This window comes from Protopterus annectens, chromosome 1.part1, assembly GCF_019279795.1.
Source record: "Protopterus annectens isolate FY-2018-M chromosome 1.part1, PAN1.0, whole genome shotgun sequence".
NCBI lineage: Eukaryota > Metazoa > Chordata > Ceratodontiformes > Protopteridae > Protopterus > Protopterus annectens.
The window spans coordinates 1119858412-1119874302 of NC_056726.1; the positions used below are offsets into that span (position 1 = coordinate 1119858412).

General features: G+C 32.9%; 1 protein-coding gene across 1 annotated transcript in view; it reads right to left on the reverse strand.

Moving 5' to 3' along the window:
* LOC122815615 (deleted in malignant brain tumors 1 protein-like) overlaps positions 1 to 15891 on the reverse strand; it is a 949251-nt gene that overhangs the window by 921347 nt on the left and 12013 nt on the right. The window contains 2 exon segments of the mRNA XM_044088272.1: positions 2862 to 3173; positions 14383 to 14460. Coding sequence (XP_043944207.1) covers positions 2862 to 3173; positions 14383 to 14460 — 390 coding nt within the window.

Genomic DNA, 15891 nt, shown 5'->3' on the forward strand with positions numbered 1-15891 from the left:
GTGAGGCTCCAGTCAATAGTAGGATTGAAAGAAGAGGTTTTGTGCAAGCAGGTCAGGGATGTTTAGTTGGTGGAAACCATGTAAGCTGAAGGTGTTTTGTGGAGTCAGTTGTTAGCTTAGATCAATCAATATTGACATCTCCAAGGATGAATGTTTCATATGGTATATTTTGGAAAAAACAGGAAAGGATTTGTTCAAGGGTTGAAATATTATTACCTGGGAGATATATATGGAGACATGAACAAAGACATAGTTATACCTGTACTTGTGGTTGAGTGACTGAGTGCTTGAGTGACTTGACGGATCCTGCCACCTGACAGGCAGCTAACTGTAACCTGCTCCTTATCCAGCCTGGAGAGGGGAACATCTGTGTATCTCACAACAGAGTCATCTATGGCCAATACATTATATATTGTGGTATTATGCCTTATGGGCTTATTTGTTGAGACACTGATGTGCATGTATTATTATGTGCTGTGGTTGTTCTTGCATTGTTATCTATGTAAGTGGTTTCCATTTGGGAGACCTCTGATCTGTTGGTAAGTTACTACTGAGTACCTCCACATATCTGGTTTTATGTGTCATGTCTTTATTTAGTGTGGCAAGTGGGTGTGTGTTGACAACCTGTTTGACATTCAGTGTGAGAGTCTTGCCTCCAATTTCATAGTGTAACTACATCTCTGATATAAAGTATTTGGTTGTTTCAGGAGTAAGTGGTTGTCATTATAAATGAGACAACTGCTACATTCCCTTTTAATGCCCATGTCTATCAGGCTAGCCATAGAGATTATAGGAAACTGCCCATCCATGATAGCAGGCCCTTACTATATGCTTTATTAAGGAAGGGAATTGGTTAATTTGACAGGAATGTGCTGGTAGCAGCAAGACTACAAGGGGGACCTATACTTCGTAGAGACTAAGGTTGAGCAATAAGGCAACACTGCTCAGTGTGCAAGTTGCTACTAGAGCAGGAGAAAAGCTTAGAATTTCACTGTCACTTGTGTAGGGAAAAATTGACCTTTTAGGTTTTTGCATCTCTACAGTGCACTGTTAACCACCGCTGAGTGAAGAGCAGCACAGCGCAAACTCAAGGATTAAATATGAGCAAAGAGAAACAGGTTTTAAGCTAACTACCAATCAGGAAAGCACACAATGATATCTTCTCCCCAACTCAGAAAGGTTAGATCAGCACACTTCTGCCACAAGGGTGCAGAAAAACACATTTTTAATTTAGAATAGCTGGTTTTGAGCTAAAGTGTATCAGGACCACACAAACTACCTCCAACAGCCATACAAGTAAAAGATACAAAGTATTACAGTGCAATTAACTATTTAAAGCAGCAGCAAACAGTACCTTTTTTTTTGAAACTGCTGAAGTACAGTCACAGTATATAAGAGAAGTGCAAAAATACTTAAAGCCCTTTTGTGTGTTTCCCACTTCAAAATGACCAGGTAAACACCTACTGCGACTAGATGAATAATCCCAGTAATCCTAATCTAAAAGCACAGTACTGGAGTGTCTGGAGTGAAATGCTTCCATAAACAAATTTAAAAGATGCAAACTGCTACAACATAAAAGCTGGCACTTATTTCTTCATTAAATCTGCTTGCCTTTGCCTTCAGAAAAAATAAATTATCATTCCTTTTCCTACATTCACTGGGATTTAACAGACAACTTTACCCAGGTCTATAGTACCTAGAATTATTTTGTTATTATCTCTAATAATTTGTTTCATATGATAACAAACAGAATTAAAAGTTAAGTTACTAGCCAGATCAAAATTCAGACAGATGAATAAATTACTGCTTACATTAAAGTTATTCTCATGTCTTCATACTCTTACGATTGGACTATAAAACATATCCCTTTTAGTAATAATGTAATTTATAGGTATATTCCTACCTGTGCTAACTTCTCAAATCTGGAGTTTTTTTGTTAGTGAAAATAATGGGAGAAGAAGAAGGGATTAAAGCACTTTATTAGAATATAGATACTTGGCTAATTAGATTGACTGGAAATCAAACACCTAAAGAAGCTGTTATTTTTTTATCTGTGACTTTCTTGAGTGGCATTATAGCTTGTTTTAAAATTTTACAGACTGTTATCATTTGATGGCAATGGACCCATTTTCTAAGTCAAAGCATAATTAAGGTTCATGAAATTAACATTGTTTTAACCTTTGATATTAGCCAAAAGTGCTCCTTGCAGAGACTGCAATTTGACAAGATTTGACTCTTTCTGAAATTCGTATGATGTTACATATATTAGCAGTGCATTTAAATAAGACTGTAGATTCATTTTTATGAGATTTATTTCACCTAATACTACTGGAACCACATTTCCCTCATTTCTCCCTTCAGATCCTTGTATTATATGACTTTTGTGTCTCTCTGTACATAATACACTGTAATCACTGGGTGTTGCGATTTCAGTGATCGATGATGGCAGGATTCTGTGGTTGAAGTTGTGTAAGAGCTAATGAAACAATAGAACATAACAAAAATTTGTTATAAACCTCCTTGTCATCAGTGTGGTGCACAACAATGTTGTATTTTGACTTATTTGAACAGCGGGCAACACTCATTGTACTATATTTCTTCATATGTGAATCACTTTCATTATGTGTTACAATGTTCTGTGATTTGTACTGCTGATTTAGAAAAGGGGTATTTGTTGACATACTGAAAAAAAGTGATTATCCAAACATATCTAAATCTTACCATGTGACTACCAATGATCATGGCTAATTTACTGGAGAACAAGGAAAACTAGTGGTCCTACAGTGCAATATTTTAAACTTCATTTATTATCACTCACTGATCAAATAAAAATAACATTAAGACAAACAGTTGTTTCATACCTGTACAAGTGACACCAGCATCTTCAGAGTGAACGCAATTGTGCTGCAGAAGTGGACGGGCTGAACACTCTGAAAGATGAGATTCATTTCCTGTGCACCTGACATCATCCAAAGTAATAGGACCTGAGCCCATCCCAAAATATGCATTTCCTAGGGCAGAAACAGCCTGCCCACAACCAGCTTCTTTGCAGACAACCTTGGCATCATTTATATCCCAATAGTCATCACACACAGTACCCCACTGTGAGTTGTAATAAATCTCAACTCGACCTGAACAGCGATTGGTTCCATTCACAAGACGTAATGGTAAGGGAATGTTATCTGTTGCCAAAGAAAAAAAAGGAAAAAAATGTTAATGTACATATCATTTATCAGTTATTTATTTATTTATTTCCAGTTTGATAACCGGGGTGGTTCACTGGGCTCAAGGAGGCCATTTTCAGTGGAGGCCCGGGGAGAAAAGCTCCAAAATGACAAAGATACAATAAAAATACAATAAAAATACGATAAACAGTACAATAAAATGCAGTTATGAATAAATCCTAGTGTTATATAATATTTTAAACAAAATTGTAAGATGATACAGTAAGATGGAGCAAAAGATGCAGTGCAATAAGTAGAGTATAGGAGACTTGAGGATAGTTCATAAAGAACATGCATGGTAACGAAGATGGGTAGTGGAAAGTATGCAGAGTAGTAGGAATAAATACCTAAAAGTGGAGGAATGGGAGAGAGGCGGTTGAGTAGTGAAGCAAGAGGCAATTGTTTATTAGAAAGAAGAACATATGTGAGAAAAAAGCAATAGGGGTTAATAGAAGGGGGAAGGAGATTAAAGTTAGTAGAAGAGTGTTGGACACAATTTGTAGAATGTTAGAGTCATTAGTTAGTCAAATGCAATATTGGTTTAGATAGAAGAAGTATATAGGGAGAGAGAGTACAGTAAGAAGGCTATGTATAGTATTTACATTATATACATTAAAGGTTTATAAGTTATGTTAGAAATATCAAGGGGAAGCTGTTGGGCAGAATAGCAAGGTAAAGAAGTATTTAATGAAGAACAAGTAGGAATGAGTTTATTAGGATTAGGGGGGCAGAGAGCAATTACATTTCCAATTTTGGGAGAGATGAGAATGGAGCTGGGATTTGAAGAGTTCAAGGATATTGGAGATTCTTAGTGAGGGGGGAAGAGAGTTCCATTTTTTTGCTAGGGAATAGGATAGCAGACACTGGCCAGCGGGACGTTTTGGTTTGTGAATAGAAAGTTGATTTTGTTGTGCAGATCTTAGGGGTCTGTGGGGAGTATAAGAAGGAAGGATGTATGCTAGAGCAGGGCATGCAGTAGGTTTAAAGATTCATTTGTGGGCTGTAGAGATTTGGAGGTAATCGAGGTAGTTGGGAAGCTCTAGCCATTTTAGCATGTGTAGGGAAGAGCAATGGTGGGAGGAGTGTTTAGATTTAGTAGCGAATTTGGAGATTTTGTTGTAGCAGATTTCTAGTTTTGAGGAGATGGAGGAGGCAAGGTTGGTTAGAAGAAGGGCACCGTATAATAGCGATGGTAGTAAGTAGGTAGTGGCAACAGTTTGCCTGGTAGAGGGAGAGAGGAAGTGGGAGTTTCTGTATAGTAACCCAAGTTTTTGATGTTTTTTTTTATATTTAATTGGACATGAGTATCGAATTTTTGGAGTTCGTCGATAGTAACACCGAGAAGTTTAGCGAAGGGAACAACTTCTATTAGGGAGTTGGCATTACTGGTAATATTGAATGTCGTAATATCATTTTTCCACTTTTAGGGATATAAAATAGTATACTGAACTTCTATAATACAGTAAGAACAAATGAACAAAATGGCACAACAGAACTATGAGAAAACTTTCTCAGGGCATCTGTATGAAACTAGAATAATTATAAACACTGTTTGCCAGTAGAATATGTAACTATAAAAAAGAAAACCACAAGTGATAACGGAGCACTATATCACACAAAATTAACTTTAATCCACTAGTTTAGTGCTTTCAGCCCAAGAATTAGGCTTTCAAACATTTTAAGCAGTTTTTACATTAAGTTTAAGTAAAATGAGATTTGATTGGTGTGATGTGTATTGATGATGGTATAAAAATGAGACAGTTTTTAACACTTTGTTCTGATGAAGGCCTAATTCTTTGGCTGAAAGCACTAAACCAGTGGATTAAAGTTAAGTTTGTGTGATATAGTGCTCCATTATCACTTGTGGTTTTCTTTTTATTTTACCAAAGTTACACAAAGTGTGAGACAAGTCTGCAGTTTTCTTTGATAATATGTAACTAGCTTTGCTTGGTAGCCTTTCATGTTCTTTCCACTTATTTCACACTTAAATCTGCTTGCCTTTACCAACAGAAAATTTTAATTTACATTCCATTGGACTACATTGACTTGGACTTAACACACCATTATATCCAGGTCTATACCACCTACATTTAGTTTGTGATTACTTGGAATAATTTTTTTCTTATGATAGCAAAGAAAATTAAAACTTAAGCAACAAGCCAGATCAAAATTCAGACAGATGAGTAAATTACTGAGTAAGGTACTGTTTACCTTAAAGTTATCCTCATGTCTTCAAACTCTTAAAATTGGACTATAAAACATATCCCTTCTAGTTCTAATGTAATTTATAGGCATACCCATACATGTGCTAACTTCAGGAATCTGGTGTTTTTTTTTGTTACTGAGAGTAATAAAAGATGAAGAAGAAGGGTTTAAGGACCTCTGTTAGAATGTAGACTGTGGCTGATTAGGTTGACTGAAAGTTAAACACCTTAAGAAGTGGTTAAACATTTCTGTGTGATTTTTTTGAGTGGCATCATAACTTGTTTTAAAGTTTTTAAACACTATGATCATTTAATAGGTTAATTTCTCTAACTCTTTTGGGTTTCTTTTTTTTTTTACTCGAATACTTTTTATTATTTTACAAATATAATGATATTTAGCAATACAATCATGAGTGGAAGCAAGTATTATAAGTCTTTATATACACTATGTACAATTGACCTAAATAAAAAAAAAAGTATGAAAGAAAAAATATTATAATATTCAATCAGTAAAGTATGGTTTACACATTTAATTAGAGTTCAATTTTAATGTCTCAATAAGAGCAAACATTTTTCCCAAGTATTGTTTATCCGTGTTTTAGGAGAGATTCTCAGTTCTTTCACCTTGATTTCTAGTGTTGCTGTGTCTTCCATCAATCTCAAGAATTCTTCCAGAGTAGGTTCTTGTGATGACTTCTGATTTCTAGTTATACATTTCCTTGCCACAGCTAGTATGGACCAAAGTAGGTATAGCTCTTTTTATTCATTTCAGTAGTATTATTAACGTTCAAGAGAACTAAAGATTTGGTTAAAATAAAGGTGTCTGAATATAGCTTGGAGAAAATTAGTAATATCTTCCCAGAATTTTTTTATGATAATACAATCAAAAAATATATGAGACCAGTCAGTTTTACAGGTTAGGGAACATCTCTAACAAATAGATTTATCGAGTAAATTAAATTTGGCTTGTTTATCATGGGTAATAAGTGCCCTGTGAATGTATTTCCAAGTAAATATTTTCCATACCCGTAAATTAAATGTTAAATTAATAGAACAAAGAAGATTAGTTTTACTTTCAATTGATAGATTGGTATGGCATCCTTTTGTTATGAAATTCCAATATTTTGTATTAGGATTAGTTTTATATGTTATCAATATTTTATATAATTTTAAAATTAGATCTGTCCAATTATATTTGTTATAAATAATTTCAAACATAAGACTTATCAAATTTGGACTAGTCTTATAAGGAGAATTAATAATTTTGCTGTTAAGATCTTTGCCATATGATAATATGCTTTGAAGTACCAACCAATCTGCCATCAGAATATCATATATGTTTTGAATTTGTTGAATGTCTAATACTTCTTGATTCGCTATACAGTGCAGCCAACAAGTGAAGTTTTTTCCCTCCCAACTATTTAGGGTAACACTATGAATTTTGTTGAAGAAATTTTTTGTAGAGCTAAAGGGTATTATTAAGTCTAGCCAAATCTTAATGTCAGTGTTTAGTATATATAAATCTTCTGAATAAATTGTAAATATTATTTATATAATTAAAATGAGTTGGTTTTGTTATATTATATTGAATATTAACAGTCAATATATGCCACATCCTATTATTTTGTTCACTTAATATACAATTTTTAATTATTTTGTTTTCATTTAAGGAAATAATAGCATGTAATGTTTCCAAGTTGAAGAATAATTAGGATCTATCCAATTTATAATAGTTCTTAGTATGGAAGCTTTTATGTATGATTCTAAATCTGGGAATTTAATTCCACCCATTTCCCAAGATCTAATATGATGTGAGTAGGCTATTCTATTTCTTTTTGGATACCAAAGGAATTTTAATAGAATTGTATTTATTTCTTTTAGAATTTTTTTGTTTGGTACTATAGGAATAGGTTGTGCAGTGTAATTTATTTTTGGAAGTATTGTCATTTTTAATATTTGTAATCTGTCTTCAAATCTCAAAAACATTTTATTCCAGCTTGCTATTAGCATTTTTATTTTATTAATTGTGCGTTATAATTTATGACTAATGTAGATTCCAAATTATCACATAGTGCTATTCCTAAATATTTTATTGTGGGGACTTGTTTACTTATTACGCAATTTGTTATTGAAGTGAATTCTCTCTTTTTATTCAAATGCATATAATTAGATTTTTCCCTTATTAAATCTAAGGCTGGATATATCATAAAACCTTTCCACTATTTCATCTAGTTTTTGTACTGATTTCTCTGAAACAGATAATGTGAGTAAAACATCAGCAAATAACATAATTTTTTAATTAAGTTGACCATATACATCTATGCCTGATATTTTAGGATTGTGGCATACTAATGAAGCAAATAATTCAATTGCTAAGGCAAATAAGATAGGTGATATCGGGCAAGCCTGTTTTGTGCCTTTGGTTATTTCAATGGCTTTCAAGGTAAATGGCCCAAGTTTTACATAAGCCAGATTGTTTTTATATATATATTTTTACTAGTGTAATAAAATTAGAAGGAAATTCAAATAATTCTAAAGCCTTAAAAAGAAAGTCCCAACTCAGCGAATCAAAGGCTTTTTCTATATCCAATGCTACTATTAAAGCTTCCTGGTTGTTTCTGTTTAAGAAATCTGTAAGTGTTAGTATTCTTTGTATGTTGTCATGCGTGTGTCTTTTATAAATGAATCCTGTTTGATCCTCATTTATTATGTGTATCAATGATTTTTTAATTCTACTAACTAGTATTGACATAAAGATTTTATAGTCATTGTTAAGTAGACAAAATGGCCTATAAGATTTACAATATAAAAGGTCTTTATTTTCTTTTATAATGGGTGTAATTAGGGAGTATCTCCATGAAATTGGTATTGTGTTTTGTGTTTGAATTTCATTTAAAGTTCTATGAAATAATGATATTACTGAGGATAGAAATATCTTAAACAGTTCGCTAATTATTCCATTAATTCCTGGTGTTTTATTACTTTTACTTTCCTTAATTTTTTGAGTAATTTATTTTAGGGATATTTGTTTTTGAATGTCTGACTTTAACTTTTCTGGTATCACTTTTACCTTTACTAAGTTCATTACTAAGTTTGATGGGTTAGTTAGATGTGAGATATCATTATAATGATCAGTGAAATGATACTTAAATGCATCTAGTATATCATTTATATCCAAAACTTTTTTGTTTTTTGTTTTCCCTTCATGTATAATATTTGTAATATTATCTGCAACCAAATGTTTCCTTAATCTTATTGCTAAATTGTGCATATGTTTGGGTGAAACTGCATAGGAGCTAAGTTTTAACTTTTCTATAGCTATAAGTAACACACAATTGCCACTGTCCTCCTAAAGTGTCCTGTAGCAAGTACAAGGTCAAAATCACAAAAACAAATCTTCCAGGACACACCACGAGAACACTGAATTCTTCTAAAAAATGCGTTCTTTATTCCTATCGATTGGAATAAAGAACGCATTTTTTAGAAGAATTCAGTGTTCTCGTGGTGTGTCCTGGAAGATTTGTTTTTGTGATTTTCTATAGCTATATTAGTTTTTTGAGTTAGGATTTCATTATATATTTTTTTAAGTCTTCAATTGCTTTTTTGTGATTATTTTGTGCATAAATAGATGAGTTCATTAATAGTGAGATCTGTGATTTGTTTTTGAATGTTGCATAATTCTTATTCCCACTCTTTTACTTTGTTTTTATACCATGAAATGATTTTTCCATTTAAATAAGTTTTCAAAGTGTCCCAAAGATTACTTATATTTGTTTCAGAAGTATAATTTATGTCTAAAAAGAGTTGTATCTCTGTATCTAACCAAGGTTTAAACTGTTTTTTATTTGTAATGTAAGCTGGAATTCTTGACATAAAGATTAACTTCTTATAATCTGTATGTATTTTGAGAATTAATGAGTTGTGATCTGAAAAGGGGCGAGGAATTATGGAGAATTTTATTATTTTTAATTTAGTTCTTGAGATATGAAGATTTTATCAATTTGTGTTTGTGTCCCAAATCTATGATCTCGGTGAAAATAATAATGAATTGCTCTCCTTATAACTGTAAGTATCAATTAGACTTAAGCTTTCTTCCCATTTTTAAGTATCCTCCCTGTAGAACTTATACGTAAATTAATTTTGCTAGTGGTCTCTGATTTATCCAATGTATAGTTGAAGTCACCTCCCAGTATCAAGTTTCCTTTATAGACTCTAGTGATTAGATCAATCTGTTTTTTAACTGTTCCAACCCCAATATGTGGGAACCAGTATTCATTGGCTAATGTCCAAAGTCTATTATTGTATTTTACTATTACTATAGCCAGAAGTCCTTCTTTATCTTCATATTTGTAAATGATTTGGGGCATGGTGACATTTTTTTTTCCATAAAATTAAAGTTCCCCTGGTTTTTTTCTTATATGAAGAGTGAGATAAGGTCATGTATTCATTAGGATTCCATATATAGGTATCATTTGTTTTGAATTGAGTCTCTTTAAGAAATACCACTTTTACTTTATTTAATTTCACGTATCTTAATAAATTAGATATTTTCCTTGGATTATTTAAACCATTAGTATTAAGGATAGAAAAGTCAAGTCCATTCCCAATAATTAACATTATATCGTGTTTGCTTTGTATAATATATTTTCAATGCCATACAATATATATAATGTGTAACTACTCTGTTAATAATTCTCATTGTAGTCAATATATTAATTTTAATCAAATAACTCAAATTATAATTTAGTTCAGGCCAATAAAAAAGAAAAAAAATGAAAGTGTCAAAATTAAATACATAATAACAAGTATACAAATATTTTTGTAAACCTTCTAATGTAGATGAAGTGAAATACACTTCCAATCTGTTAGATAAAAAGATTGAATACCATAACTCCCAACATGCCAAAAGAAGAAAAGCTAACCCCTTTTGAGCTCCAGTTTACTTTTTTCTAATCTTGGAGATTTGAAAAATCAGATAAAGAACAAGTAAAAAAACAAACTAGTAGTTATTATTTTCACAATATAACAATTAAAATTGAATGAACAGAGTGTATGGAAATGACTATTATTTTAGTAATACAATTTAAATTCAGATTCAACTTTCTCTTCAGAATATAACAATCTTATCATACACTACTAAACATTTATAAAAGAAAACACCATTCCTATCATACCAAATGCTATTGATGTCAAGGAGATATCTATTAGGCTCCATTTCCTTAAAGACCATAAACAGTATACTATGTGTTGCTTAACATTAGTTCTCTCTAATCTGAGAACAGTGTATACACATATTGTTAGTTTCCACTATTAATATATGACAAGTACACTGGTATTTATGTCAAATAAAACACTCTTCTGCACAATAAGAATATATTATATATGAACAAAGTAGATTTAGAAATGAACCAGTGAGTGAAGATAAATAAAGACAAATCTGTCAAGAACACTTGAGTCATACTACAAAAAACTGTGCAGCCCAAAGAATAAGCCTGTGATGTGCTCACTAGAAATTATAGTGTAGATAATAATAATTAAAAAAAAGACATGTTTGAGTAAGCAATGCATATCATAACAGTTAACCAAAAGAATAATGTTTCATAAAGACATTAGAGTGAGATTTAAACATACTCATGTCAGATTTAAGACAGTGTATAAATGATAGATGAAACATAATTTCCTGGAGTAATGAATTCACTGAGCACTACAGGTATTGATGTTTAATGCAGTTAAAGTTGTGCTTTTAGACAGAGAATTCCTGTTGTGGTACTATCAATTAATTGTCCACAATTTGTAAGAATAGACGTCAAAACAATTTTAGAGCATTGGGAGTTTCAGCATGTGACATGCAAAAATGTCCACAGTTGAATGGTCCAGTTAAAAAGACAATTACATTGAGAAAAACCTCCCAAATGAATCTTAACTATTAACAGTGCCTCTTATGTAGATGTATATCTAGGTTCCTAAATACAGTAAAACTATCTCGTTTATCAATAAGTTAGCTACTGATTGGTTTTGGATTAAAATATAAAATTTCCCTTAAATGCCTCTCCCTTGTATAATCTGGGTTCCTGTGTTATTGATCAGATTCCACTACTGCAAACCCATTCTCATCTTTAAGAATGCACTGAAATGCCTATGTGTTAATTTTTCACATTAGCAAAATATAAACATTGAAATACAATCATTAAGCAGGATAGGAGTCAACAGAACACAGTGACTTGCATTTTATATATATATAAAAAAAAGAATAGGAACAGCAAAAATCATACTGGCTAAATTAGTATAGTAAAAAGGCAATAGATTGGTAAACAGTACGTCTGTGATAATGGGCTATATAGAGGAATGTTCTTTTAGTATGCTGCATATCCACTCAATATATTATCATTGTTGCCTTTATATGTATAATAACACATAAACAGTAGTGGGCAAGGGAATTCAATCAAGTTATATCAATCACAGTACTGTAGATTCTTTTAAATTATCTCATCTTTTTGTTTCCTCTTCTCTATACATGAAATGTATTCAAAGTGACTACTTTATGGGTTTTAAGGTGCTTAGTACAGAGTTTAGGGTGTATTATACAAGATAATTTATCCAGACACAATTCCCATGTGAACGGATCATCAACAATAATAATAAACATTTTTTAGTATTTTTTAACTCTCAGAATTGTTTTTTATACTTCTTTGTTATGCAAATTTGTGTCTATTTTACTGTGAACTTCCCTTGTGATCAGTTACCACCTTAAAGCCTTTGCATCAGACAAGGGAAGTACTGTTATGGAGGAGGTAGCGCATAAAAGCAAATGTGTGCTTTCACAAGCCTTCCGGTAGTTCGCTTTCTATCTACAATGCAAGTAAACTAGTCTCCCCTGGATTCTTATATATAAAAAAATGAAAAAAGCCCTTCAAGTAGTCAAACAGAAAAAAACGCACCACAACTCAGCTTTTGATGTTGGTGACTCAAAGAACTAACTGACAGAGTTTCAGTGCAACAGTGTGCTTCTAGGTAAAAAAAAATATATATATATGTTTTGGCTTCTCACTTCCTTTCCCCTCTCTAATAGACTATTTAGAACTCGCAGTAACTACAAAGTGGCACATTCTAATTAATGTTATTTGAAACAAGAGTGTGCAGTATAATCTTGTTAATGTTTTCTTTTGAAAAGGAAGCACTAACTGATGCAAAAGGTTGTTTCAAGTGAAAAATTTGTCAAAGCTCAACAACAGAATTCCATTTAAAGGGACTCTGTTTCTTTTGCACTTTAAAGTATAGATATTAATGTTTCTGTACAATGTGAAATTGAATTGTAATTATGTCAGTGACCCACAGAAACTATGATTAAAACTTTCAGTTACTTGTCAAACAGAAATCAAGTGAACTAGATGTTTTCCTAATAAAATCGAGATAAAAAAACATTTGTGAAGATGTTCTCTCTGTTCACCTTTTAAATATAGCTAGATAAAATGATATGATAGGTACCATTTAAGCCTAGTTTTCCTCATTTATTATGAAAATAATTTAACTATATTTCTAAATACCACTCTAATTGTAAAAACACTTTTCATTGTCAGGTATAGTTAACCAGACTTGTGATGAGTATGTTATATAAAGTATAAGTTTAAGAAAAAGCAGAAATGTCACAGAATATTATAGTCAATGTAATAGATAAAATACATACTTTCTGAACTAAAGTCCAGAAGTCTATATCTTTGTTGAATCTTTGAGAGATTTGGAAGACTGCATTGTTTTAAAATCAGTTCTTTGTTTTTTTTTTCCTTATATCAGTCCAAGTGTTTTTCTCTGGGGATCTTTTCAGATTGGTTGATACAGACCAGTCCAATTATTCAGGAATTGTGATGATATTATTATTCTTGATGAAAGTAGAAGCTTCTTTGATATTATTAAAGGTTCTCAAGTCATTTGTATAGTAAATTCGGATTTTAGCAGGATAGATCATTTGCACTTTTATTTTATTTTGCTTGAGAAGTTTCACTAATGGCCATGATTTTTCCTTAATTCTAACACTTTTGCAGAATAGTCATTGTCAAATCTTATCTGACTCTGTTTATATATTATGGGACTTTTCCTCCAGGCTGATTTTAGTATGAGTTATTTATCCAGAAAAGACGGAAACTTTACCACAATTGATCTTTGTTATGCATTAGGTGAAGAGGAGATAGATTTTCCTATGGCTGTGTGAGCTCTCTCTATTCCATTTGATAATCCCTCTTTTAAATCAAGCACTTCAGGAAGCCAGGAGTTCAAAAAGGTGATGATGTCTTCTCCCTACTTTTTTTCTGGAAGACCATATATTCTTATATTAGTTCTCCTCTCCCTATTCTCCAAATCATCCACTTTATTGATGCCAGTTATTTTGGTGTAGCAAGAATTCTGTCTGATTTCCCTCTTCTTTGAGTCTCCTATCTATGTCATTTAGAGATGTCTCCATATCAAGTAATTTATTTTGTTGTTGCTGTAATATTTCCTTTAGTATATCTGTTTGCTTTAGGCAGTTTTCCTTGAGTCTTTCCAAGTTATCAATAAATCTATCCATTTTCAACAACAGTTCTTGTAATGTGGAAAACATCAGTTGAATCTCTTTCTTCAGAGTAGTTTCTGTGTGAGAATTCTTTAAGCTGGCCATTACCATACAGTTGTAATGTTCTCCAATATATTTTGACAGGAAAAACTCAATACAATTTCTTGAAATTTGATAGAGTTGTAGTTCTTAAGTTCTTTGATATTGTTTTGCTGTTTCTAATTAATGAAATTATTTTTTTTCTGTTTTCTAGTATTGTTTTATGGACCTCTAAAAGATGCTGCTATCTGTTTGCCATCTAGGCTCCACCCCTCTTTTGGGTTTCTAATTCTGCATTTGTGCTTGTTTCCCACCGTTCCTGTAACTAGTCTAGTCCAGATACAGATTTGCTGTGTCCAGGACTGTTTGTAAGATTCTGAACCTGCCTCCAAGCCTTTCTGTGTTGGAGCAAAGCTTTCTAACTTATCAGTGGGAGTAGCTTTCACTGCTTTTGAATGTTTTTTACTGCTGTTTTAGCTGCTTTTCTGTAAAAAAAAGTTCTAAGCTTGTTTTCCACCTTTCCTCTAACTAGTCTAGTCCAGATACTGATTTGCTGTATCCATGACTGTTTGTTGGGTTCTGAGCCCCCCTCATGCCTTTCTGTGTTGGAGGGAAGCCTTCTACCTTATCAATGGGATAGGTAAGCACTAGGTAGCCTATCCACCACAAGAGGGGTGGTTTCTGGCCCAGAAATTGTAGTTTATTGGCCGTTTGGGCAGTTTTTCCATACCTTTCAACTTTCTGATTTAAAAGCCCATGTTTGCACAAGTTTGCTCTTGTTTAAGCTCTGCTGATCCAGTTTTGGCATCCTGCAGACTTCAAGAATATCCAGAAGGAGAAAGAGATACTCTAAGTGCCTCCATTTTGATTTGTTTCCTAATTTACTGCTTTCTGCACTTGCTTTTAGTTGTTTTTTAATTTAATTACATTTATTTAAACTGTATTTGCTTTAATATTGCTACACACTCGTGTGCTAGCTTTCACTACATTTTAATTATTTTACTGCTGTTTTAGCTGCTTTTCTGTAAAAAAATGTTCTAAGCTTGTTTCTTGCCTTGCCTGTAACTAGTCTAGTCCAGATACAGATTTGCTGTATCCAGCTTCTGAGCCCCCTAGGTAGCCTATCTACCACAAGAGGAGTGGTTTCTGGCCCAGAAATTGTAGTTTATTGGCCGTTTTAGAAAATCTTCCATCTCTTTCAACTTTCTGGTTTAAAAGCCTATGTTTGCATGGGTTTGCACTTGTTTAAGCTCTGCACAGTGGTGCCAGTTTGAGGTAATCTATTACTGATGCCAGAAAATCTGATCTTTAGTTTTTCCATTAGATCTTGCTAGCTCTTTCTCTCTCTCTCTTGCACTTCAAATAGCTTAATCACTTTGCATTTCAACAGGTTGTTATAGCAAATATTGTAGCACTCCTAAGTGCCATCAGCACTAGTCATTCTTCATGGAAATAGTTCCAGTACTTAGTAGGTATGACCACCCCTCCTGGCATGATTAAAGGGCAGTTCCCTGTGATTTCTCCTATTAACTTGGTGCACTTGGGCATTCTGAGGCAGTGTAGCAACTGTCTCATGTACACAGACAACCCTCTCCTCTTACCTCCCAACACTCAGACTTGTGAGAGATGCTCTTATATCACCAAACTGGAAGCTATGCACTTTCCAGCCAAGACCAGACTAGCTGGTCAGGAGCAGGTCAACACCTGCACCACAATGCATGGAATACATAGCCCTCCAGAATACCCACCATCACAGCTCTCACATAAAAGCATAAACCACACACCCACCTTTGTTGATGCTCTCAATAGAAATTTACCCAAACAGCAGAGATGTCTAAGACAGAAATGCACTCGACCACAACAACACAGCACAAACCAC